This window comes from Manis javanica, chromosome 11 (assembly GCF_040802235.1).
Source record: "Manis javanica isolate MJ-LG chromosome 11, MJ_LKY, whole genome shotgun sequence".
Classification (NCBI taxonomy): domain Eukaryota; kingdom Metazoa; phylum Chordata; class Mammalia; order Pholidota; family Manidae; genus Manis; species Manis javanica.
Genome location: NC_133166.1, coordinates 105,632,391 through 105,657,122, shown reverse-complemented (window position 1 = coordinate 105,657,122; position 24,732 = coordinate 105,632,391). Strand labels below are relative to the sequence as shown.

General features: G+C 59.1%; 1 protein-coding gene across 1 annotated transcript; it reads right to left on the bottom strand.

The window, feature by feature from the left end:
* Positions 1-5,963: 5,963 nt before the first annotated feature.
* On the bottom strand, positions 5,964-24,436 carry TNNT2 (troponin T2, cardiac type). The gene is made up of 16 exons (XM_037015285.2): positions 24,291-24,436; positions 20,228-20,279; positions 18,891-18,901; positions 18,780-18,794; positions 16,538-16,567; positions 14,739-14,804; positions 14,350-14,385; positions 13,523-13,556; positions 12,450-12,510; positions 12,040-12,156; positions 11,087-11,164; positions 10,059-10,169; positions 8,700-8,809; positions 8,063-8,153; positions 6,541-6,581; positions 5,964-6,177 (listed from the first exon to the last, which is right to left on the bottom strand). The coding sequence occupies exons 2-16, from the start codon at positions 20,263-20,265 to the stop codon at positions 6,132-6,134; spliced, it is 885 nt and encodes a 294-aa protein (XP_036871180.1). The 5' UTR covers positions 20,266-20,279; positions 24,291-24,436; the 3' UTR covers positions 5,964-6,131.
* Between the last annotated feature and the right edge of the window lie 296 nt (positions 24,437-24,732).

The following is a 24,732-nucleotide window of genomic DNA, read 5'->3' as shown; positions in this document are numbered from 1 at the left end:
GCTCCTCCCACCATCCCAACAGGCCATTGCACACTAACGGGATCTTTTTAAAATGTAATTCAATCTGTGTCCTCCCACATCACTTAAAATGCCCAGACTTCCCACCTTCAGCATCAAATCCCCTCCCTTGGGCCATGGGCCGGCCAGGCCCCTCCAGACTCATCCCTGCCCTTTGTCTCGCTCCTCAGCGCCCCCCCCCCCACTCACTCCGAGCTCCCCACCCCTGCCCTTCCCTGCTCCCAGCATCTCCCCGTCGTCCCCTGGGTCACCCTGCCAATTCTTCAGGTCCCAGCTCAGGGCTGGCCTCCGCCAGGAAGCCTTCCCCGACCCAGCCCCTCAGCCTGCATCGCGTCCACCCCCCGCTATTGTCTCTCTCTCAGCGAGCTGCTCTGTTCCTCTGAATCTCACCTCACCCTCCAAGACGCACGGCTGGGGAATGGCCCACGGGAGCAGGAGTGGAAGCAGGCCCAGAACTTTGCCCACAGGGTACCCAGATCAGGGCGATCACAGGCCGCACCGCATGCGAGATCAGAGAGCCTACTTGGTCCGTTCAGTTATAACCCTGATACTGGCCAGTGCCTGCCCCAGGGGTGTGCCCAGTAAATACACGTGGGGTTTAAGGCATGACCGAGTCAGTGCACGGACGGACCCTTACAACAGAAACCCTGGCAATCAAGAGACAAACGCTTTCTCACTGATGGCGCATGAGGGAAGTAAACATCTTTTGGATCAGAGGAGATCTTTGCTGGCCCCACTGTTTTGCGTTAGCCCCTAGGAAATGCAATACAACCACAGGGTGGCCATTTAACCCGTTTTGCAGCGTCTGACAGTTGAACGATCAAATCCTGTACAACATCCACGGAATGAGAACGATTTCCTCCTTCATCTGGCACATATGGAGGGGCCCTGGGATCTATGGATGAGCGAGCCAGGGCCCCAGACCCTGGAAGCACCCAGCCTAGGCTTGGGGGAGAGCTGAGGGGAGGGAATAGTGCCCACAGCTGAGTGGGGTGAGGTCCATGCCAATGAGCTGGTCCTTCACCGGAGCAGGCAGCAGCGGTAAGCGCCCGTCCCGCCATCCCCGGCGGCCCGGGTGAGGGATCCGCAGTTTGTCACAGAGGGACTTGAACGTTTCTTCACACACATTTTCCTGTGATAAGGATTTATGCTCACATACTTTGCATTATACACTCAGAAGTTATTCAAAGATTTGTTGGCTAAAATACAGAAGCGATTTCTGTAAAACACGCCTTTCTTTGTTCTCTAGGCCTAACTTTACAGGTCACTGTAATGAGAGAGTGCATGTGACTTAGCACAGTGCCTGGCACACAGTAGGTGCTTACTATGTGGAGGGTAATGTCATCTATTAGTGCTATCACGGAGCTGGCTTATGAAGTAGGTCCAGTGTCTCCCAGCAGCGTGCACTGCTCACCACTTCCCAGGCTTGGTGGGAGACATGGGGTCAGGCAGGTCTCTGTGTCAAGTTCAGAGGGAAGAACTCTGCTTGCTCATCGCCGCCAAGCAGAAATAAAGGGAACTCCCCCCTTCATCCTCACCAGCTGGCACCCTCGGTGGCCATCTCCTTGGGAACTGGGGGCGGGGGACAGCTCATGCTAAGCAGATCTGCCAACTGCCAGCCACCCACAGACCCAGCACCCTCTGGGGCCTGGAGCCAGCCCGGTGATCACACCACCTCTCCTGCTCCGCCCTCCACTTTCCTGAAGAGTAGCCCAGTGCTGCCACCTCCTTCAGACTGGCCTTGCCCAGGCCTGAATTTACGGGGGAAGCCGCTTTGGGGTTGGGGTGTGCTGAAGGTGCGGCTGCGTGGCCAAGGCCCGGCTGAGTGCAAGGCCAGGGGCGGGGGCAGCCCCTGGGGCCTGGGCGCTTTGCACAGATGTGGAAACAGTTTTCTCCTGCGTCTTCAGTTGAAAGCAATTTAAATTCCTGTAGCTGTTGGGGTGGGGGCTGAGAACCTAGGATGAGCAGGTGGGTGGGGCTGAAGGGCTGGTCACAGGCCGGGAGGGTGTGGCTGGGCACCCAGACCTGGTTTCAGTGAATAACAAGGCTCTCAGCATAGGGTGCTCAAGGCAGCATGCGGGGCATTACCCAGGAAGCCCCAGAGCTCTGGAGGGCCCCTCCAAGACTTCTTGGAGAAACTGTGACTTGAATGAGGAGGCCCTGAAGGATGGGGAGTGAGGGAAGGAAGAGCATTCTGGGGGTGGGAGAGTGCACAGCAGAGGTGGGAGGGCTCAGGAATTTGGGGAAACAAAACAGCTGGCTGCATGGTCAGGTTGTGGGTGGACTGGAAAGCCCCCAATGCATTCGGGCCCCTCCGACAACAGCTGCTTCGCCTGCTGCTGGCATTGAGGCCAAGCCTCAGCCCACCCCGGGGTTCACGCTGGCAGAACTGAGGGCTGACCCAGAGGCAAAGCAGGGACAGGTGCCTCCATGAGCCGGGTCACCTCACCAACCCTTGGCACGGGAATGCGTTGTAACCCCCCCAGGAGGAGGAGGCTGCCTGACTGTGCCCTTCCAAGTGGGGCACAGCCCCCTCCTGTGCCGGATGTGGCACAGCTGTCAGGCTCCAGGATGGCCTTGGGGGCAGAAAGTCTGGCCTTACAGGCTGAGAGGCACAGGGCAGAGAGGCTGCTGTTTCCCCAGGTGGGTGGGCGGAGCAGAAAGCAGCAGAGGGCGCTGAGCCCCTACGCTCATACCCTGTACCCCACCCCCAGGGCCACCCCCAGCCGGCTCAGGGGGGGCTCCGATTCTGTCCCGATACTACAGTTTGGGGAGATTTGGGGTGCTCCTCTATCCACAAGGTCCATGTGCTGGGAAAGGTCCTGGCTCTGGACACACAGACCTGTGTTCAAATGCGAGCTTTGCCACTTACTAACAGAATGGCCCTTGGCACGTTGCTTAAATCTCCAAATCACAGTTTCTTCACCTGCAGCATGGGATGAGACCTGAGGACAGTGGGTGGGTAGCTGGAGGGACATCAGTAAAGTAGCCAGCACAGGGCCTGGCACAAAGGGCCACATGAGACGCCCATGAGGGGCATGTTGTGCAGGGGGAGAAGGGGCGAGTGTGCCCTGCATCAGCAGCACGCTCCCCCAGTTCCCACTCAGCCTTCCTCCTGGGAGGCCCTACAGGGCGGGCTGCACTTCCAGAGAGACCAAGGCCAGAAGAGCAAGTGCTCACAGCCACCTGGCAGCACACGGACGCCAGCCTGGTCTGCCCTGCACATTCAGCCGGCCCCACTGCAGTGGGGGCCCCTCGGAGAGCCTGTCCTCAAACCCAGCCACAGAGGACAGCCAGGCCCCCGCTTCCAGAAACCGGGTTGCAATGTTAGGGCGGGGCTGCGCCTGGGGCCAGGTTCTGCCACCTCCAGCCCAGCAGCGCCACAGCCGCCAGGAGGGACCCTCAGCAGCAGGCTCAGCCACACGCGGCCCCCAGTGGTCTGGTCAGGGAGCAGGGCTGACCCTGGAGCCCAAGGGAAGAGAAGCTTCTGGGGCTCCCTGTAGACAAGTGGAGCCCTGGAGCCAAGATAGCAGTAAAGACGGTGGGCCTTTCCTACCCCAGACTGCGGGCTGAGCCCTGCAGGGACACTGACACGGGTGGCACAGGCCCTCCCTGCCACCCCTGCCATTTCCACGAGGGAGCTCAGGCACAGAGAAGGAAAGGAACTCACCAGGGTCGGAGCTGGGATGTGGCAGGGCCACACGTGATGGGAGAACGGGAGAACCTGGGCCCAGAACAAGGGTCTGCAGCTGCAGGAGCTTCCGGCCCGGGCCCGGGGAATGCATTGCTCTCCCCCAGCGTCCCTGCCTCCAAAGTGGGTTTGCGATGCAAACGAGGATTGTCCATGACATGGGCTCATTTGGAGGGAAAATCTGATGCCAAACGGGGGTGAGTCTCCAGCTTCAAGGTCGTGTTCCTTAAACATGTGGGCATCCACAGATACTGGGAGATCCGTGGGGTGAGGGGTGAGCCTGGAGCAGGGTGCAATGAGAACCAGGTGGAGACAGGGTGTGCAGGGCACAGGGGGTGAGGGGTGGGGACAACGGTGGGTCCGGAGGCCTGGGTGGCTCTCTGCCCTCCTGCACCTTCAGCGTGTGCTGCACCCCTGCTGCGGGCAAACACGGAGCAGTGCAAGCAATGAAAGGACAAAGCGGAGCCGCACAGCCTCCTGGCACCTTGATGCTCAGGAATCCATCCCAGTGTGTTTCCGTGCACAGGTCAGTGGTCCCTCCGTTCCCAGGAATGTCGTGGGAAGAGCACAGGGCCACTAGGCCTGAAGTCCTCACCCCTTCCTGCGGGACTTGGAGGGGCCCCTGTCCCGGCCTGATGCCCAGGTGTGCCCCTGCACCCTGGCACTCACACACTTGCCCCCTGCTGAGTGAGACAGGACAAGCCCACCTGCCCAGACTCCTCACTTGACAGAGAAATGCTGCAGGCTCTGGGGGAGCAGGTGTCTGCAGGCCTCCCAGGAGGCAGCACTCGGGCCACCTGTGTGAGGCGTGCTTTTTAAGGTGCCAGGATGGGAGCCCCGACTGGGTGCCACAGACTCGGTATGGTCAGCGCTGGGTGGGGTCTGTGCCGGGGCAATCAAAGGGTCTTTCCTGAATACCAGATGCCCTCAGGAGAGGGGTGGGGCTGGGCCTCCCAGAGACAATGCGAGAGCCCCCATGGCCTAAGGCGCTGCCTCAGCCCGGCTCACCCGACCCACCACCCACCGGGCCGGGGCCGGCTCTAGCTGGGGCTCTGCATGCGCTGGTCCCTCTTCCCACCCCTGGCCTCTTTCCCTGATTCCTCCTCCTCACCCTCTGGGACTCCGTGTAGGCACCTTTCCTCCAGAAAGCCCTGCCTGAGCTCCCCCACACCCTGGGCCCCACCTGCCGTCACCAAGCTGGGACCTTCTCTCTGCTGCGTCTCTCCCACTGGGCTGTGAGCTCCGTGAGCGCGGGGACGTGCCCATTTGGTCACAGCATCCCCTGCAGCTGGCCAGCACCTGGCAGCTAGGTGGTGCTCAGGAGTCCTCACGGAATGAATGCGTGAGAGTGTGTGAGTGACAGGAATGGAACCCAGGGCCCAGGCTGAGCCCCTCCAGGGGCCCAGGGACCATCCCCTTTCCATGCTGCCTCACTAGCACCCATCATGGTGCCTGGCACACAGCACAGGGTAAGCAGGCCTGTAGGGCTGCCCGAGAGCAGGGTGATGCTGCGGGAACAGGTAAATGACCGCAGTGTGGCACTAGTGGTGTGACTGTGACAACAGCTAAACTAGGGCCCAGGGCTCCACGCAGGAGACATGAGTTTGCTCTGCCTGTAAGAGCACGGGAAGCCTTCCCGGGGGCAGTGCTGAGGCCCTCGGTGAGTGACCAGGGGAACGGGAGGCCTTCCAGGCGGAGGGAGCAGCGGGACAGAGGCACGGAGGTGCAAGAGCTGCGGCGCCAGGAGTGCTCCCATCCCATGTGGGTTGCCGCGCCTCCTGCCAACCGGAATCCATGCCGCCCCGCGGCTCAGGGACCCCGTGGATGTGAGGTATCAGGTAAGGGGGCCCAGCACCCAGACCAGCCTGCACCTCTTGCCACTCACCTCTGCCTGAGAAGCAGGCCCTCCCCCTCTCCTCAGGCCTCCTGCCCCTCCCCACCCTGGATCCTTGGGCAGAACACTGGGTCCTTAGTGCCCTGACCAGGAGGAGAAGGAAAACAGGCTGAACAAAGAGGCCTTCCTTGTTCCAGGGAGTGACTCACGCTGGTTGCCATGCAGCCTCCGCACTGCCCCTCCCCGCCTCTCTGCAGACAGGCCACAGCTGCCATGGCTGGCCCCCTCCTGGTTCTGACAGCCCGCACGCCCTCCCCCGCCCACAGGAAGCCACCAGGGGCCTGTGCCCCTGACTCCCTGCGAGGTGGCTCCTGCCTCAGTTTCTCTCCCTCTTGAAGGGGAAGTGACAAGAAGTGCCACTTGGAGTGTGATGGCTTTTATTCTGGGCATGTGTGGACGTGCGGGGGTTCAGGCCAGAGCCGCAGCTCCAGCTGGGCCAGCCCCTGGCTCCTAGGAGGGCCCAGGAGCTGGGCACACCGGGCAGGGGCAGAGCGAAGAGCGAATCCTCGGTGAGGGAGGGTGCTGCCTCTACTTCCAGCGCCCGGTGACTTTGGCCTTCCCGCGGGTCTTGGAGCTGCAGAAAAAGCAGGCCCGGTCAGAAGGGGACACAGGACGGGGTGGCAGGTCTCTGTGGGGAGGAGGTAGGGGCGATGCTCAGGGCTGAGGGGGCCAGCCTGGAGCTTGTCCAGGGGCAGAACAGGCCAGCAGCCTCAGGCTGGAGGGAGACCCTCTGGGCCCGGGCCCCATTCCACCCCAGTGAGCGTTGTGGCCACGGGGAGGAGAGAGGAGAGGGAGGCCCTGGAGGGAGCCCCATGGGAGGCCTGTGCAATGCAGGAGAGGAGGAAGGGGGGCAGAGCCCACAGAGGGGCGGGGTGGCTGGGGGACCAGGAAGCAGGAGAGACGCGTGAGCCAGCGGGGGGTGAGCCTAGATACTCACACTTTCTGGTTATCATTGATCCTATTTCGGAGAACATTGATCTGTAAGAACAGGGGGGAAAACAGTAAGGCTGGAGCTCAGGTGGCTCAGATCCCATGTGGACCGTGGAGGGTGGGAGGAGAAGGGGGCCCAGTGAGGAATGGGGGAGGGGGAACAATACTATGAAGGTCAGAGGAGTCAGGGGTCCGGAGAGGCCCAGGTCCCAGAAGCAGAAGCCAAGGAGAGGCTTCCTGGCGGCCTCGCTGGCCTCTGAGAGCCACGGAGAGCTCAGGAGGGCAGTGTGAGAAGGCCCCCTCGGTGCAAGGCTGGGCCTCAGGAAGCCCCCCTAACAGCCGCGGCCCAGCTTGAGACCCCTCCTCAGGCACTCCTGCCCAGGGGTCGTGAGGTGCAGCACCCGTCAGGTACCACCTGCTCTTCGCCACCCTGCATTTTGGCCAAATCTGTGCCCTGCAGGCCAGGTGCCGAGTTAAGTGCGGAACCGGAAAGAAAGTGGGAAGCACAGGCCTAGAGAGGCTGGAACAGGAGCCCACACCAGCGGGCGATCACCAGCGGGCGATCGGTGGGTGCCGGGCGCCTTCCACTCTCTTCAGAGCGCTTTCCCAAATGCTAACCCACAGGATTGTTGCCAGAGTACAAGTCAATACGTGCAAAGTGCTCAGAGCAGTTCTTGGAGCACTATTATTACTGTTATTTTCTCTGTGACACTCATAATAAACCTCTGAAGCCCTGGTGTTAGCCTTGTTGTCTAGATGGGGAAATGGAAACAGGGGAAGTAGGTGACTTGTCCCAGGTCACACAGCTAGTACAGGGCAGAGCTAAACATCTGTGCAGGCAGTGCACTGCCTCTCTCAGCACTGGGAGACGTGGGGAGCCCCAAGCCATGGGGGCCTGAGCTCTGCTCGGGAGGGCCTGTGTAGGGACATGCAGCAGTGGGCCCTGGAAGGGAAGGGGCTTCCTCCTGCAGGCGGAGGACCCAGAGGGGAGGCGCACAGGACCAGTGCCGGCCAAGCCATTTCCTGCCCTGCTGTCCACACACCCCGGACCCCCGTGTGTGCTCTTGGGACCCTGAAAGACTGTAGGAGTGGGGCTCAGCCTGGCTATGCCCGCACCAGGGCCTCGGGCATATGTAGGGAGAAGAGAGGGCGCTGCACGTCTGGTGAGGGCTCCCTCTCCGCAGGGAAGCCTGGCTCTGTGCGACCGTGTTCTCCCATCCAGCCTGGCCATCTGAGCTGCTGCTTCCAGGCCCTGAGGCACGGAAGAGGGGGAGCCCCCTGGGGCCAGAGGCCCAGGAACATGCCTGTGCTCAGCCCCAGCAGAGCCGCTGGCATCTCCAGGAAACTACAGCCCAGTGGTGGGCCCTGAGCACCACGGGAGCCCAGGCACCGGCACCAGTACACGAGTTGGCTGGGGTGGTGGGTGACAGACGGAGGGACAAGGGCTGTCCAGCTGCAGCCTTCTGGGACCCAGGCAAACCAGGAGCAATGGCTGGGGGCAGATGGGCGGCCACACAGAGCCGGCTCACTTCATATTTCTGCTGCTTGAACTTCTCCAGCAGGTCGAACTTCTCCGCCTCCAGGTTATAGATGCTCTGCCACAGTTCCTTGGCCTTCTCCCTGCACAGGCCAGGGCGTTTGGGGTTGGGGTGGGGTAGGGATGGGAGACAAGAAAGGAAGGCCTCATCTGCCGTCATCCTGACCCTGACCCAGCCCCCAGGAGCCCCAGCCCTCCTTCCCACCCCCAGGCCTGCTGAAGGGGCCCCCAGGCCCCCTGGCTCGGCACAGGGCCCAGGTGGCAGTGCCCGGGCTTAGGAAAGGACCCAGGGGGCTGCCAGGATGAAACTCTGGGACAGTGGAGGAAGTGGGAGAAGCCCTTCAGGCACAGCAGGGCAGCTAGTTCAGCCTCCTGCCCGCCATCTGTGTGCAGGTGGACAGGACGAAGCTCAGAGAGGTGATGAGCCTGCCCACTTCTCTTTCCTCATCAGCAAAGTACAGACAGGAGACAGCGGGACCTGCTCACGCCCGGCCCCAGTCCCACCAAACCTGCCTTGGGAAAATATGTGAGGCGGCAGTGCCCCCTGGTGGTAAGTGAGGAGCAGTGCCCCCAGCCAGAGGCCACTCCTAAGCAGACGCTTGCGGGACCCTGCGCGCCCCGGCCCCCACCTCAGCTGGTCCTCATTCAGGTGGTCGATGGCCAGCACCCTCCTCCTCTCAGCCAGAGTCTTCTTCTTCTTTTCCCGTTCTGTCTGCCTCTTCCCACTTTTCCGCTCTGTCTGGAGTGGGTGACAAGCAGGGGAATTGAGCTGGAGAAGACCTCTTCTACCCCACAATCCCCCAAAACCCAGTGGGCAGCAAGGCAGGGCCTACAGAAGGACCAGGTTCTTATCTGCTTCTTCCTGCAAAACCCACACGGTGACAGCCTGGGTTCCTCAGGGAAACTGAGGCAGGGGCAAGGAGGGTCCTTCCGGCCTCCCCTCCCTTTGCTCGCCAGTCTCCCCCACCTTGCCCCGGGCTCCCTCCTTCTGCCTGGCCCAATCCCCACCCGCCAGCAGGGGGCCGTCCCCCCACCAGGGAGCCCCCAAAGCTGTGAGGAGGAAGCGGGCTTGAGGTTTTGGTACCCACCTGGGCTTGCTAAGCCAGGACACCATGACAGAAAGGCCCAGAGAGAAAGACCGAGACCACGACAGGGGCACAGAGAGAGACAGGCACCGGGCGGAGACGAGGAGGAGACCCGGGGAGAGGAGGAGATGGGTCAGAGGCTCACTGCGGGCCGCCCTGCTCACTGGGACCCGAGCCCGGGGGGAGGGCAGGAACTGCCCCGGCGGGGCGGGTCTGAGGCTGGCTGGCATGGTCACCACGGGGGCAGAGGCAGGGCGGCTGGCCTAGTTCTGAGCTGGAGACCCTGGAAACCTAAGGAAATGTTCCCACCCTCCCTGGCACAGAGAAAATCAAGTTTGTGTTCCCCCTCGTCCCTTGAGAATGGAATAGCTGGTAGGTGCAGGGCACAAAAATTAGGAACTGGAGTGAGTTCCCGGGAGTGAGCCACCTCACACGTGTGTGCACATGGACGCTCTTCCTGTCGGCTCAGGGGACCCCAAAGCAGGGAGGGCGGACATTGGAACAGAATCCCCTTCTGCAGATGGGAACACTGGGGCCCCCGAGGCTGCACGAGGCCACACCGGGCATGTGGGAGCTCTGAGTCCGCAGCCAGAGCTCCGAGTCCAGGCGCAGGGCTCTTCTACCCACCCGGCCACCCTGGGGGCTCCTGGGCACTGCTGACACCAGGGTGGGGAGGCGCAGTGGTGTCCAGCCTTGGCCCGCAGCCCCCACCCCGCTCCTAGGGTAAGGCCTGGCGCAGCTGAGAGCCACTGAGGGTCTGAGCATGAGGGGGCCTCGGACGCCCACCCCACAGCACCTGGGCGCTCTTCCTGGGGTCTGACCTCAAGCCTGTCTGCGGCAGGCAACACCTCATTCCTCCAACCCACCAGCACCCCGGCAGGCTACTGCTGCTCCCCCACCCACCTTCTGGATGTAGCCTCCAAAATGCATCATGTTGGACAGAGCCTTCTTCTTCCGGGCCTCGTCCTCAGCCTTCCTCCTGTTCTCCTCCTCCTCCCGGCGGGCCCTCTCCTCCTGGTCCCAGGGACGAGGGGAACAAATGAGGGGGGGCAGGGACCCAGGGACCTGGCCAGAGTTGGCAGGCTGAGGGTGAGCTGGGTTGAGCTTTCTCTCCACCGGGCAAGCAGTTTCCTGAGGGGGCCCCCCGGCCCGGGGCCGGCTCACGGCAGGTTTGTGGACGTGTACGGAATGACTGGCTGAGGGGTCTGGGCTCCCGAGTGTGGGGTCCGTCTCCCCTCAGGCAGTGAGCCCCCACAGAGGGTCTCCAGCAGCACAGGAAGAAAGGATGAGGGCTGGAGAGCCTTTTTCTTTTCTCTTTTGCATTACCTCCCTGTGCCTGATTTATTTTCTAACTGGAAGTTTGTGGCTTTTGACTCTCTCACCCCCCAGCCCCCACATCCGGCCACCACTCATTTGTTCTCTGTATCTGTGGGCTTGGTTTGGGGGGATTTTTTAGATTCCACATGTTCATGAGATTGCATAGTATTTGTCTTTCTCTGACTTATTTCACTTGACATAAGGCCCTCAAGGTCCATGCATGGTGTTGGAAATGGCAGGATTTTTCAGGGCTGAGTAATATTCCATTGTATATATGTGCCACATCTTTGCTCATTCACGCATTGACAGACCCTTAGGTTGTTTCTGAGTCCTGGCTGTTGTAAATGATGCTGCAGTGAACACAGGGGTGCCGATATCTTTATGAGTTAGTATTTGTTTCTTTTTTTAGATAAATACCCAAAAGTGCAACTAATGGAAACAGAGTCTTAAAACACTGAGTGCATGAGGGCCAAGGCGTTTCTGTCCTTGTATTACCAGAGCCAGGGCAGCACTCACACGCACTGTCCTGACTGACCCAGAGTGTGCAAGCAGAGGGGGCCGGGCCCGTGCAGGGAGCTCTGCAGGCTGTGGGGGGCTGGGCTGGGGTCACTCACAGCCAGGCGGGTCTGACGCTCCTTCTCCCGCTCATTCCGGATGCGCTGCTGCTCGGCCCGCTCGGCCCGCCGCTTCTCCTGTGAGAAAGAGGCAAAGCCTGCCCAGCGCGCACGTGCAGAGATGGCATTGCAGGCGCAGGACCACCGGGGGAGAGATGGGGCAAGGGAACCCTCGGGGGCTCTCCCTGCAGAGTGCCAGGGCGGTTAATACCCTTCCTAAGGGCTTCTGCCCTCAGCCAGCTCCCCGGGGCAGGCAGAGAGAGCGCCCCCAAGTGGGCCAGCGCAGACTGCCTGCTGAACAAGGAGGCCACACCACACATGTGCAGATGACCCACCCCGAACATCGGTCGCGGCAGAGTCACCCTCAAGGGTTTGAAAAATCGCAGGCAGGCTTCTCCCCTCTCCCCTGAGGGCTCCACCCCTGGCCCTGGCCCTGGCCCTGTCAGCAGCCCAAAGGTAGGTGGCCAAGTCCCCAGCTGCCAGCCAGAGCGGCTCCTGGTGGAAAGTCAAGTTTGGTGGAGAGAGAAAAAGGAGCCGAAGTAATCCCACCCCCACCCCGGCTCCCCAGGAGACTGATTCGGAATGTTAGGGGTCCCACCTGTCTTCCCTACATTAGTTGGAGGGGTGCCCAGGGAGAGGGAGGCAGGGGCAGGGGCTGCAACATCAGGCATTGACTAGTCACCCCACAGCCAGAACCTGGGTGGCCCAGAGAGGAATTAGCTCAGCCCCAACCATCAAGGAGTGCCTGGTCTGGTGGGGAGGGAAGACAGGAACCCAGGGACCCACAGGGCAGGGCCCCAAGAGCAGCTCCTGGCCGCAGAGCTCCTGATGGAGAGCCCGCTTGTAGAGGGGTAAGGGCTCCAGGAGGGCTGCCTGGAGGAGGTGAGGCCCAAGGACAGAAGGCAGACCACAGTGTGAGGCCTCAGCATTTGGGCAGGAGATGTGACACCTACGATTCTGTCTTTGAGGGAAACCAGCTCCTCCTCCTCTTTCTTCCGGTTCTCAAAGTGGGCCTCGATCAGCGTCTGCAGCTCATTCAGGTCCTTCTCCATGCGCTTCCGGTAAATGTCCTGGGAGGGCACCGCCAGGCCTCAGTGGCTACCCCACCCACCTCCCCTGAGCAGCCAGAGGAGAAGTGGGTGGTAGACACCACCCTCCTCAAAGCAAAAGGGATGGGCGGGGCCTGGGGCCTGGCCAGGGAAGAGACAACCTTGACCTGAACCCAGGGTAATGCCCAGCCCGGCCTGTGCTCAACATGGTCTGCCAGAGACCTTCCCCCAGCCCATGAGGTCATAAGCTCCCTCATCAGGGCCCTTGCAGCCTCCCCCAGCCCATGCCAGCTCTGCCCACAGCCACCACTCACATCAAAGTCCACTCTCTCTCCATCAGGGATCTTGGGTGGCACTAAGTTGGGCATGAACAGCCTGATGGAGAGAAGAAGACAGTCAGTGAGCATCAGTCCCACGCTGGACCCGAAGGCTGTGAGTGTCGGAGGCAGGCCTTCCTTTCCGCCCTTCCCCCTGCAGAGACACGGCGCCCAGGCACCGCTAACCTCGGCTAAGAAAGCAGAGGCTCAGACTTGCTCAGAACCATGCAACAAGAGAAGAGAAGCTGCAACAGGATGACGTGTTTGTCTGAGTCCAAATCCCCAGGATTGACCACCCAGTTCTCCCCAGGAACCCAGGGGTCCTGGGGTTTTGTTCCTGCCCAACACACACTAGCTGTGTGACACCGGGCCCTCCGCACTCTGGTCTTCAGTTCCCCGTATGATCAGGCCTGTGTGGGGCTGAAATGGGGCACTGCAGCTCACATCCAAGGGGCTGGGAGGGGGAAGGGTGCTGATGGACAGGGGGGCTGTCTCTGGTCAGGGTGCCAGGAGCCTCCAGGTGCGCTGAGGCGCCATGCTGGGCAGGTTTCGCATCGCCAAAGGGAACACCCTCTGCGGCCCCCAGGCCTCTGCCGCCCCCCACAGCTGCAGGGGGTTTCACGCGTGTGGCCGGCACCGAGCTGCTCTCCGTGCCCCTTTGTGACTCTCTGAAGCACTGCGCCTAGCTGGCGTGGTTCCATTGCTTGGTGCTCCCGGATTTTCTTGCCTTTTCCCCAGGTCCCAAGTCAGCCACCCACCGAGGAGGGTGTCCTGTGGGATGCGAGTGGGTCTCCGGGCCACAGTGAGCCCGGGTCTCTCCTCTTGACCGTAGTGCTGCCCTTGCCAGGGCACACCATCAATGATGGAGTGTAGGGTGACTTCCAGCCTCCAGTCACCCCTCAAGCAGGAACTTGGGCAGTACAAACCTGTACAACCGTACACAGCGGTCTCTACTGAGCACACCCCTCTGCCCATGCCCACTGTGCCACACTGCCCTCCTGTCCTGCCCTGATCACCCTCCCTCACGAGCCCTCTGCTCCACCGCTTCGCCACAGGCATGTCCCACTCACCTGGGCTTAGGTTTGGACTCCTCCACCGGGCCATCTGTTAAGGAGAGAGGCACACAGCCACAGGGTCAGGAGGCCCTGGATCCGGTCCCAGCTCCGCCTCTGGTGAGCTGGGCACCCAGAGACCTCAGCTGTCTGCAGAGTGTTTCCCTTCCAGACCCGGGGTCCCTGGTTCCAGGAGCATTAGCAGGAGTGAAGGCAGCAGGGGTACGAACCCCACACTCTCTCTCAGAGTGGCCCCGGGGGGTGCCTCAGGGGGTGGCTGAGTCCTGGAGGGAGCGCACGCTCTCAGGGGGAAACTTCAAACCTCTCATTCACCAGCCAGTTCTGGGCAAGGCAGCTTCGCCTCCCTCGGGCCTCACAGTCTGTGGCTCTGGCCAGGAGTCCTGGCCCAGGACAGCCCTCCCAGATCTACCTCTCTGACTGCCCCGATGGGCATGATCCTAAGCCCTTGCTGGCTGCCCCTCCCCTCCGGAGGGCCCAGTTGACAGGGACCACCTGCACAACGACCACAGTGGCAGCCCGCCCCGAGGACTGTCCTGGGAGTCCGTCTTACAGACCCCGCAGCCTGTGGGGGATATTGCCTGGGTTCCGGGAGCCCTGTGCATGTCCTGACTTCCGGGTGCCCTGCCCAGACTGAGGACGTCTCCCCCTGGGCACCACCGAGGCAGCTTCTCTGCAATGAGGGCGGGCAGAGGTTTGTAGCCTAACAAAACCTGCTTGGCCACCAAGTTCGGTCCTCTTCCCCCACCTTCCAAGGGCAGTGTCCCCCACAGCTGCTTGGAGGGGTTCCCTCATCACCCCAATACATCTCCTGGTGTCCACCTTACCTTCAGCCTCTTTAGAATCCTCTTCTTGTCCACCTTCTAAAAAGAATATGAGAAACCAGTGAAGGTCCTCACTCTAAGCACAAGTTTCCCTGCCAGGAGCCTTCCACAGACAGGTCCTCCCCAAAGTGAGGCCTGCTGCTCTCTGGGGTCAGGGAGCTGTCTGCTCACACAGATGCCCAGGGCCCAAGGCTCTGCCAGATGCGAAAGGGACACATGCTCATGTTCATGGTCCAGCAGTGGTGGCTGCATTCCCATAGCCAGGAGGCAGCCGCACGGTGGGGAGTATGCTCCCGGGGGGGTTCTCACTGCCATAGGATTGACTTCGGGAATTCTCACCACCACCCTGAGCACCAGGGCCAAGCCCCTTGCACCCTCACCCGGAGCCTTACCTTCTGCATTGGCCTCCTCGGTCTCAGCCTCCCCTTCAGCCTCTTCTTCCACGGCCTCTTCCTGCTCTGCAGGAGTGAGCCAGGCACAGTGAATACCCAGGCCCCCACCGTGTTAACAGGCAGAACCCAGAACAGAGAGGGGTGGAGATGGGAGTCAAGAACATCCAGGGTTCATATGAATTCTGGGGTGACCCAGGTGAATGACAGAGGGGTGCTCAGTTAGTTTCTTGTTTAAACCAGAATTCAGCAAACTGTGACCCAAGGGCCAAATCCGGCCCCCAGACTGTTTTTGTAAATAAAGTTTTATTGGAACACAGCCACAACCATTCATTTATATACTGCTTATGGTTGCTTTTGTGCTGTCACCGCAGAGTTGATTAGTTGCCACAGAGACTGTGTGGCCCACAAAGTCTAAATATTTACTCTTTGAGCCTTTACAATAAAGGTTTGCTGACCCCTGGTAAACCATGACGGAAGAACATGATCAGGCTTGTGAAGAGACCTTTTGTTCTAAACGAGCCTCTCTGGAGGGTTGAGAACTGGAACTGGGCCTCTCTGAGTATTGAGAACGGCTCTCCACCTGGAGGCTGCTGGGGCCCGGGGGGCCTGCCTCCTGCCTGGCTCAGCTCCCCTTTCCCTAACAGCCTCCCAGGCAGGGTGCATCCACCCTGCTCCCCAGCTTTCCAACCCAGATGCTCCCTAACCCAGCGACTGGCACCCCAGGCAGTGCCCTGCTCAGGGTGAGGCATTGGGGAAGCCCTGCCCCAGACTCAGTCACTTGAGACACCCTTCATGTGTGCCTAAAAGAAGCCGAACAGCAAGACTGGGTGGGTGATGAGATGTTCGACACACAGACACGTGTAGCCTCCAGGGTGTTAACATGACTTTTCTGTTTTCATCCATTTGCTTGGCAGGATGGGACCCCACTGAGTCAGGTGCTTTTAGAGGAGACATACAGACAAGGCGACACCGGGCACACGGCCCTGCCTGTGAGAAGTGCCTGCAGACCCATGACTGACAAGGGGTGGCCTCCGGGCAGAGGGAGAAGAGTCCTCGGGGAGGGAGAGAGGCCACCCGGACAGAAACGCTGGCCTCCACGCTCTGTCCTGTCTTCCTAGGTATGAGGCCAGGCATGGGGCACTTCAGGCCATCTGGTTGCCACCTCTCCCCACCCCGTCTGATGTTTCAGTTCTCTGTAGGATACCACCCCTCACCCACAGCCTCCCCAGGCCTCCACAACAGCTTGAGATATCACTACTGAGAAGAGCTTTTCAGTTCCGCCCAAGTCTGTGCCCCACCCTAGTCCTACCCCGGGGACTGGGAACCAGGCCTGGCCCCACTACCCCGCAGCAGTGCCCATTTGAGAGCTGACATCATGTCCTTTCTGCGCTGGCTAGTTCCAGTTCCCCCGGCTGCTCCTCCTCCTCAGACGGCCCCCACCCCCCCCACCCCCCCTCACATCTGGGCCACCCTGCAGGGCGCTGTCCAGCCCAGAGGGCAGGCATGTACCCTGGGGCAGAGCAGGGCCACTTCTTCCAGACAGCAGCCCCCCACTGCGGCCACAGTCGGAGCAGCTGGGGGACAAGCCAGCCTGGGTCCTTCCCACCACCCAGCCCAGAGGAAAGATCCGGAGCCAGGAAAATGGATGGTGGCCCTGGAGAAGAGATATTAAGAAGAGCTCAGAATGGCGGTCCTGGCCCTCTGCACCCCTGCCCTCCCGGCCTGGGCCCCAGAGCAGGGCCTTGCACAAGCAGGACAGCAGGAGGCAGGAAACCCAAGGAAAGCCAAAGCTGTACTACCGTCTTCGTCCTCTCTCCAGTCCTCCTCTTCTGGGGTTCAGGGAGTGGCAGCAGCAAAGGGGAGAAGCGAGACAGGTTAGCCTGGGAGCAGCCGGACAGCACGTGGTTCTCAGAGGGTGGCTTTGGGGTGACGCTCCTGCTCCAATTCCCAACCCACCACCTTCTGGCAACTGGGGCAACTCACTTCCCAGGACTCCCCAGATGCCTCCCCAGTAGAATGGAAATGGTTACACCCCCTTCTCAGCTGCTGGAAGGATGAAATGACCCAGGGTGTATAAATGCCCAGCTGGTGCCTGGCACCCGGGAAGCATTCAGTTAAGTGGTCACTGGCCATTGGCTGCCCTGCCTCTAGACTACAGGGCCTCAGTCTCCCTCTCATAAGACAGAGGCTGCAAAGAGCAGAAAGTGGGAACAATTCACTACCATCAAACTCCTTCCCCATTCCCACCCTAAATGAGCTTCTCAGCTACCCCACGAAACATCTATTCCCAGGAGTCACAGTTCTGTGCTGGAAAGCATGGCACAGGGCAGCTCAGACTGGTCTGATTTAAGCAGGCTGCCCCATCTAGGGAAGGCCCAGCATAACACCAAGGAAGCAGACGGCATCGAGAGCAAGCTCCTGCCCAAAGACAGAGCTAACAGCCATCAGTACTATTCTGTCCTGCAAGAAGAGAAACTAGGATTGTGCACCTGGCGGACACCATCCGGACCTTGTTTCCTCTTGGCCACTTACAGCTGGAGGCTTAGTTCTGTGGGGGCAGGTGTAGCCCATTCATTGCAAGCTAGGCAGATGCTATGTGGAGCTCAGACCACCAGAGTGGAGAGTTATTTTGCTAATTCACAGCCAAATCCTACTGTGTGCAGCAGGCAGATTGGTCTGAATCCAAAAGTCTGCATCTCAAACCTCACCCCCTGCAATCTGTTGTCATTCTCTCTAGCAGGCATGGAGGCCAAGCAGGGCAGCTCTGAAGCCCCCAGCTTTCTCCCCAGACCTTCACAGAGACCCTCCTCCTAATGTCCACACACTGTGTGATGAAAAGATATTTCTGAGAATTTGCTGAGCCTCTGAGGGGCAGGGTCCCACCTTCCTGGGGTGCAGAAGCCTTAGGTGCCCAAGGGCCATCCTGGGCCGTTTGGGGCAGGTGGGGAATGGGGTGACACTTCCATGTGTCAGGCACTCAGTAAAAAAAAGAAAGGTTAGGGCCTCCTTTCAGTGAGATGCAGGCCGCAAGGCCAAGGGGAGAACTGCAATAGCCAATTATAGCAGGAATGGCAAAGATCTCTGGGTCAAAATGGACCTCTGACCGAAACAGGTCTTCATGCCCAGACGGCTGAGCACTCCCCTAATCTCACTTGAAAAATTATCACATTGCATGTTTTCCGGTGTGACCATGGTTTTTTAACAGTGCTTCTCTCTCAGAGATACACACTGAAATTCTTAATTATGAAGCGGTATGATGTCTGGGAATGCTTTGGGGTGTCTGCCCTAAAATAACGGGGAGGAGACAGAGTGCAGGTGAAAGAAGTTTGGCCATAAGTCGGTGACTCCCGAAGCTAGATCATGAGTGCGTGGGGAGGGGGCTGGGGGGACGGTTATCCTATTTTGGTACTTTTACATGCATTTAAAACTTCCCATGTTTTAAAATTGTAGAGAAAAAACGCAAAAATAATTCATTAGAAAAAGTGGCAATTCTGGGACTAGCATTTACCAAAGGGGAGGGGTAGGAAAGGGTGGGTGGGGAGGGAGGGAGAAGGGGACTGAGGGGCATTATGATCAGCACACATGGTGTGGGGGGGGCCACGGGGAAGGCAGTACAGCACAGAGAAGACAAGTAGTGACTATCGCATCTTACTACGCTGATGGACAGTGACTGCAACGGGGTGTGCGGGGGACTTGATAATATGGGTGAATGTAGGAACCACAATGTTTTTCATGTGAAACCTTTGTAAGAGTGCATATCAATGATACCTTAATTTAAAAAATTAATTTAAAAGAAAAGAAAAAGTGGTGATTCTGTTTGAACAAAATACTGGACGACAGAGACAGGTTTCAACCTTTTGCATCAAGACCTAGGCAACCAAGCTTAGAGCTGATTCCCGCTAAGGAGCCCCTGGGGGTGAGGGCCTTGCTCAGCTGACAGTAAGGGGCAGGGACGGACCAGCTGTTTCCCCAGAGCTCCCAGGAACAGTGGATTCCTGGGATTCCTCCCGTCCGGCCCTCCCTCGGCCCCAGGCTCCATACCTTCCGCGGCTTCTTCTGCTCATAAAAGGCCGCGCCGAGGAGAAGAGAGAAGAGGGTCAGTTTCAAGCCAGACTGTCCCTTGTTCGAATGAGTGTACAGGTGTGGGCTTACCTTCCTGCTCCCTGCAGTGCAGAAAAGGCGGTCAGCAGCAAGGCGGGAGGGAGAGTGTGCTCACACACACGTGCACACACACATGTGCACACACACGCACACGTGCACACACACGCAGGCACACATGCACAGTGACCTTTTTCCTGAAAATAATACCACCTTTTATTTCCCTCATTGCCTACAGGAACTCACTTTCCTCAGCCCGCCCCACAAAGCGCTCCCTAACCTGGCCCAGCCGTCTCATCCAGAGCGACCTCCCACTGTCCCCTGCGAACCTCTGCTCCTGCCCGCTGCCCACTTCCTGCTCCCAGCCGCCTCTGGGCTTCCCAGGCTGTCCCGGAGGAACCCCTCCTCTCTCCCTTCCTCTATCCAAATCCTGCGCAGGTAAGACCTGCCTTCTCCACACCGACTCCGCGCACTCCTCCAACCCCTGCTGACCTCGGTCCCCTCGAGCTCCTACATTACCAGTAGCCCACCCTCCCTGCCCAGCCTGTTTGCTAATTGCTGTTGACATTTTACATCTTAATGTCCCATAGGAGAGTGAGTTCCCAGTGGTCCCAGTGGGCAGGAGCTGCGGACCTCTGTACCCTCCCTGGCTACCTCCTCCCCCGGGGGGACAACTGTCTGACTGGTGGATGGGCCCCCACCCCCAGTCTCTGGGACAGGGCAGGGGCGGGCTGCTGTCAGGGAGAGCAGAGTGCCAGGGTGGAGAGATAACACTGAGTTCTTTTATTTTTTTCTGGGAATAAAGTTGATATACAATATTATATTGGCTTCAGATGTACACCATACTGACATGATAATTATGTACATTCCTAGATGCCTGCCATGGGTAAGAGTAGTCATCCCATTATCGTATCAAAACATGACAGTTTCATTGGTTATATTCTCTGTTGTACTTCCATTCCTATGACTTACTTTTTTTTACTAAATTTTCAGTTTGTACCTCTTTATCCCCTTCACCTGTTTCCAGCACTGAGCCCTGAGTTGGGTTTTATGGGGCGTGGTCAGCTCCCTGGCCCCGGGAGGGTCAGTGAACTTCTCTGGGTCTGTTCTCGGGACACCGACCTTCCCGGCCCCTCTGACAGTGGCCGGTCTCCTAGCAGGTGGGACCCTGGCTGACCCTGGGAGCTAAGCCTTGTTACTTCCAGAAGTCCCCCAGCCTGTGACCTGCCGGGATCCACAGCCCAGAGGCACAGGGGCGGAAATGAAGGGGGTACATCTCTCCTCAGCTCCCCAGAGCCGGCGCAGCCACTCCCTCACCCATCCCAGGGGGGCTCTGGGGCCAGGGGGTGGGGAGGCAGGGCGGGCAGGGGGACAGAGGCTCCCATACTCACTCCGCGCACTCTTCCACCACCTCTTCTATGTCAGACATGGCCTCTGCTTTTCCTCCGGAGAGAGAAAAATGTCAGAGCAGACAGAAGGGGAAGGGAGGCCCACCCTCCCAAGTTCTGCCGTGAGAGCTGGCCCCGGGTTGGCCAACCAGAGGCCGGGGGTGAGTCCAGCCCGGCTAACCGCACATCAAAGCAGGGCAACCAGCTGACATCCATTTTTCATTCCCTGCACCTGGACAGGCAAACCATTGGAATTTGCGGTTCTGGTTCAAAACATTGTAACTCTCAAAATGATGTTTCGAGAGTTTCTCCCCTTTCCTAGTCCACCACTCCACCAAGCAGTCAGGGCAGCCAAGCTGTGCAACCCCACTGAGTATGGCCTGTGTCACTGCAAGAAGTGCCCTGGGAGATGGGAACAGGCTGGGCCCCCCCGGGAGGATGGGATACTACCCAACAGTACAAAGGCAGAAGCCAGGGGTGCATGCAGCCCTGTGGGTGACCCTCCAGGGAATCTCTTCCACTGGGGGAGAAGGCTAATTCATATGGTGCCGCTTATATAACATTCTTGAAGTGACAGAATTAGAGAAATGGAGAAGACCTGGGCGGTTGTCAAGAGTTGAATGGAAGGTGGGAGAAGGTGGGCATGGTAATGAAAGGCAAGCTGGGGCCCTTGTGGATCCCCGTGGTCCTCAGACTGTCTGTCCAAGTAGGGCTGGGAAATCTGAGTAAGATTATGGATTGCAGCAATGTCCATATCCCAGTGGTGACTTGTACTACAGATGTGCAGACAGCGGAGTGTTCAAAGCACCTGCATCGCTCCTTCCAAGCCCGTGTCAGCCTACCTCTATCTCAGTGTTGACGCCAACTGAGTAAACTTTCCCCGGGGAACTTGTTTTGAGATACCCCCCTTACTTCGATAGGAATGACTGAGGTCCAAACCCTCCTCCATCAGCTTGCTGAGTGTGGAAGGGGAAGCCTTTTTCACCTCTCTGAATGTCAGTCCTTTCCTGGGCCTATCGAGATGCACTGTATACGCCCCGGCTCCTCAGGGACCTTGGTGAGGCCCACACAGGCATTAAGGAAGGAGGAGAGCGTTAGGCAATGTCCAGTTTTACTGTAATCTCCATGTAATTACAGGGAGATGGTGGAAATAGCACACAGTTGAGTATGAGGCTAATCTGGTTTTGAATGCCAACTCCATCTCACATTTGCCTGTGACCTTGGAAAGGTCACTTACCCTCCCTACATCTCGGTTCCCTCTTCTGTGAAATTGCTCCTCTGGGGTGACTGTGAGGCCTGGGTTGGTGTAAAGTGTCTGGCCGAGAGGAGGCATTCCATTCATAACTGTTACAGCCCAGCCTTCCGGGGCCACAGCAGTGCACGGCACCAGGGTCAGCATTCACATTGTTTGAAATGTGATGTGCATGGGGCCCCCCACTTTGCAACCTGGGGGCCCTGTAATCTTCTGGAGGGAGAGAAGGGACAAGGTGATGTGAGGGGAGCCCAGGTGAGGTGGGGTTAGGATTTCTGAGATTTCTCATGTGCCCCTGCCTTCTGCATCATCTGTGTCCAGCGCTGCAGCCATTAACTTCCAACTCCAACCACAGGTAATAGTGGCACTTAGATAGCGGTGTTCACAGCCCTCTCCACCTCTCCCTGCACATCCCACTGTAGTGGCTGAGACCAACCCTGGACATCCATCTACGGACATCCAGTGAGAATAACTGCAGTGGTTGGATGGGGTGATGTCTGCCACAAGGCAGCCCCTTTGAGGCTGAGAGGTTCTAAAGAAGCCTCTGCTCTGGCTCTCCCTCTGGGTGGAGATCCTCAGACCCAGTGCCTCACACCACAGCCTCGCACTGGCTGCTCTTTTGAACCTGCTCCAATCATGTGCGTCCTGGGTTCAGGATAAGCGTGGCTGTGGTGAGGCAGGCCACTCCCCAGGCCCCTCTGCTGGAGTAGGGTGGGGGCAGGGAGGCAGGTTCACATGCAGCTTTGGACGGAAGGTCCGAGCCAAGTTGTGGTTCCCCTGGCGTGGAGGTAGGTCAGAAAAGAGACGTCAGATGTGTGAGGTGTCACGGTGGGGGGCTGAGCCATATTCTGCTGAAGAAAGGCCCGAAGCCAGAGGGTCCCCAAATGGACCCTCAGGATGAGTGTGGCCAACCCTGGGGTGGGGCGGGTCTGTGGCAGACGAGCACTGCCCCAGTCCCCAAGGGAGTAGCCAAAACAACTAGAGGCCTGAGACCTTGGGGCACTAGTCCCTGAACCCCAGGAAGAATCCATCACCCTGGGGAGAGGAACCCTCCTGGGGGGAATTGTGCGTGGCCAGCCTTGAGCACTGGCCTCCAACTCTCTCTCCTCTCCTGCCCTCCCACCAGGCACGGCACTGAGGCCCAGAGGAGGAAAGAGCAGCTGGGAGCGCTCTCCCTGCTCCTGAGCATCACCCAGCGCCTAAAAATAGGGTGCAGACCACAGAGGGCTTTCAGCTGAGGGGACACAGCCAAGCCAGTTGCCCAAAGGCAGGACTGACAAAGGGGAAGGTGACAGGCTGTGGCTGGGGGCTCCAAAATGGGAGACATCGAAAGCCTGGCTGGGCAAAGCTTGAGAATGACCTATAGCGCCTGTGTCCTCACACCCACTCCCACCTGCTGCCCCTGATGCTTTCCAGCCAGACTCACAGCCAAGAGATCAGGGTCACCTTGCTTGGAGAGTAAAGCGAAAACAGGAGAAGTCAGAAAGAACCCTGGCCATGGGGTCAAAAGATCTGGGTCTAAAATCCAGTGTTTGCTGTGTAACCTTAGTTAAGTCACTTAACCTCTCTGGGCCTCAGTTAACCTATGTATAAAATAGATGAGCTTCCTGTTCTAGTCTTACAGAAACAACCTCTGAGTTTCTGAGGAATGTCGCCCTTCCCTCAGCCCTTGTCCCCCACCCTGAGCTGGGATCTTCCTGAGCTCACAGCTGTTACCCCCAGAAGAGCAAGGGAACAGGGTATGGGGGAGTGGGAGCTGCGGGTAGGAGGGAGGGGCAGCAGGCAGCTCATCCCCTCAGAGTCCTCTTCTGTCCTGAGAGAAGGAGGACTTGGGTCCGAGCAGGAATCCAGGACAGGTGGCTTCCCAGCTGCACTAGGCTGGGAACATGCTTTGAAATTCCTGACACTCCAGGCAACCCCTTCCCCAAATATTTTTTCAGCCTGCCCAGGAGGGGCAGGCTAATCAAAGGAGTATTTCCCTCTGCCACTCCCAGGCACAGGGAAGGTCTGTCCTTACAGTCATGTCGCCCTGCGGTGGGGCAAGGTCACACTCGCGTGGACATGGCTGGACTCCGGCTAACCCTCTAACCCAGCGAGCTGGGCTCACACCCCATGAAACCATCTCCCTGAGGGGTCTGCCCCATCAGCCCCCAAATGCTGTGCAGCCAAGCTTTCTCTGGGGAGGGGAGTGGTGAGGGGTCTGGGGAGTTGCAGGAACTCTGGGCATCTGCCTGAGCTTGGAGGGCTGCTCCAGCGGTCCCTGCCCACCTCTGGACAGGGGGCCTTCCTCGGCGCCCCCAGGACAGTCTCTGAATCCCTGGAGATGTGAATTTGACCACAAGGGCTGTTCTGACTGATGTGACCTCAGTCTCACTCTGTTCTCAGAGGATCAGGGACAGTCTGCCCGGAAAGTTTCAGGGGCCCCTCGGCCCGGAGGGGAGGGGAGGGACAGGGCAGTGTTGGGGAATCCCTGTTGGCTAGAGCACTGCTTTTAGAGCAGGTAGAGGTCTAGCAATTAGCTAGCCCATCCCACCAATGAGGAAACTGGGGCCCAGGGAGGGGACATTCTTCCGCAAGACTCCATCTCTACACCGTCTTTAGTGGCAGACCCAGGATTCAAGGCCATGCCTCTAGTTTCCAACACAGGGTGCGCCTTGGGGTCCCGTCTCCTTAAGTGCTCCCCACTCAAGGGAACGTGGCCCTCTCTCAACCTCCACATGCACACAGAGTGGACGCAGGCGTCTTCTGGGTTAGGTGCCAGGCCGCGGGACATCTTCCCTTCCCTCCCTGCTCTCTGGTCTGCCCCAGTCTTACCTCAGAACAGGAGCGGCCGGCAGAACCCGAAGCGGTGCTCAGCCTCAGCAGGGACTGGGGGAGGCAGGGGACGGAGAGGGCTTTTAGCAGGCCTGTGGGCTGGGCCTTGTGAGCCGAGCCCCGTGGTGGGAGGGGTGTGCGGCAGGAGCCACGGCAGGGGAGTGGGGGGTGTTGGCTGCTATTTTGGCAGGTGCCAGGGACAAGACTAAAGGAACATGTCCCCCACGCCATATAAGCCCATGTGGTCGTCCAGCTGCTCAGATTAGCTATTTAAAACCAGAACAGATACGCAGGGAACAGAGGGAGCAGGCCTGTGACATAAACCAGCTGTCCCTCTTGAGAACCTTGATAAAGCAGATGCCAGCAGCCCAGGCCTGGGAAGGCAGGCCAGGACTACAGACGGGGGGCAGAAGACAACTTCAAAGACACGTCATGAGTCCCT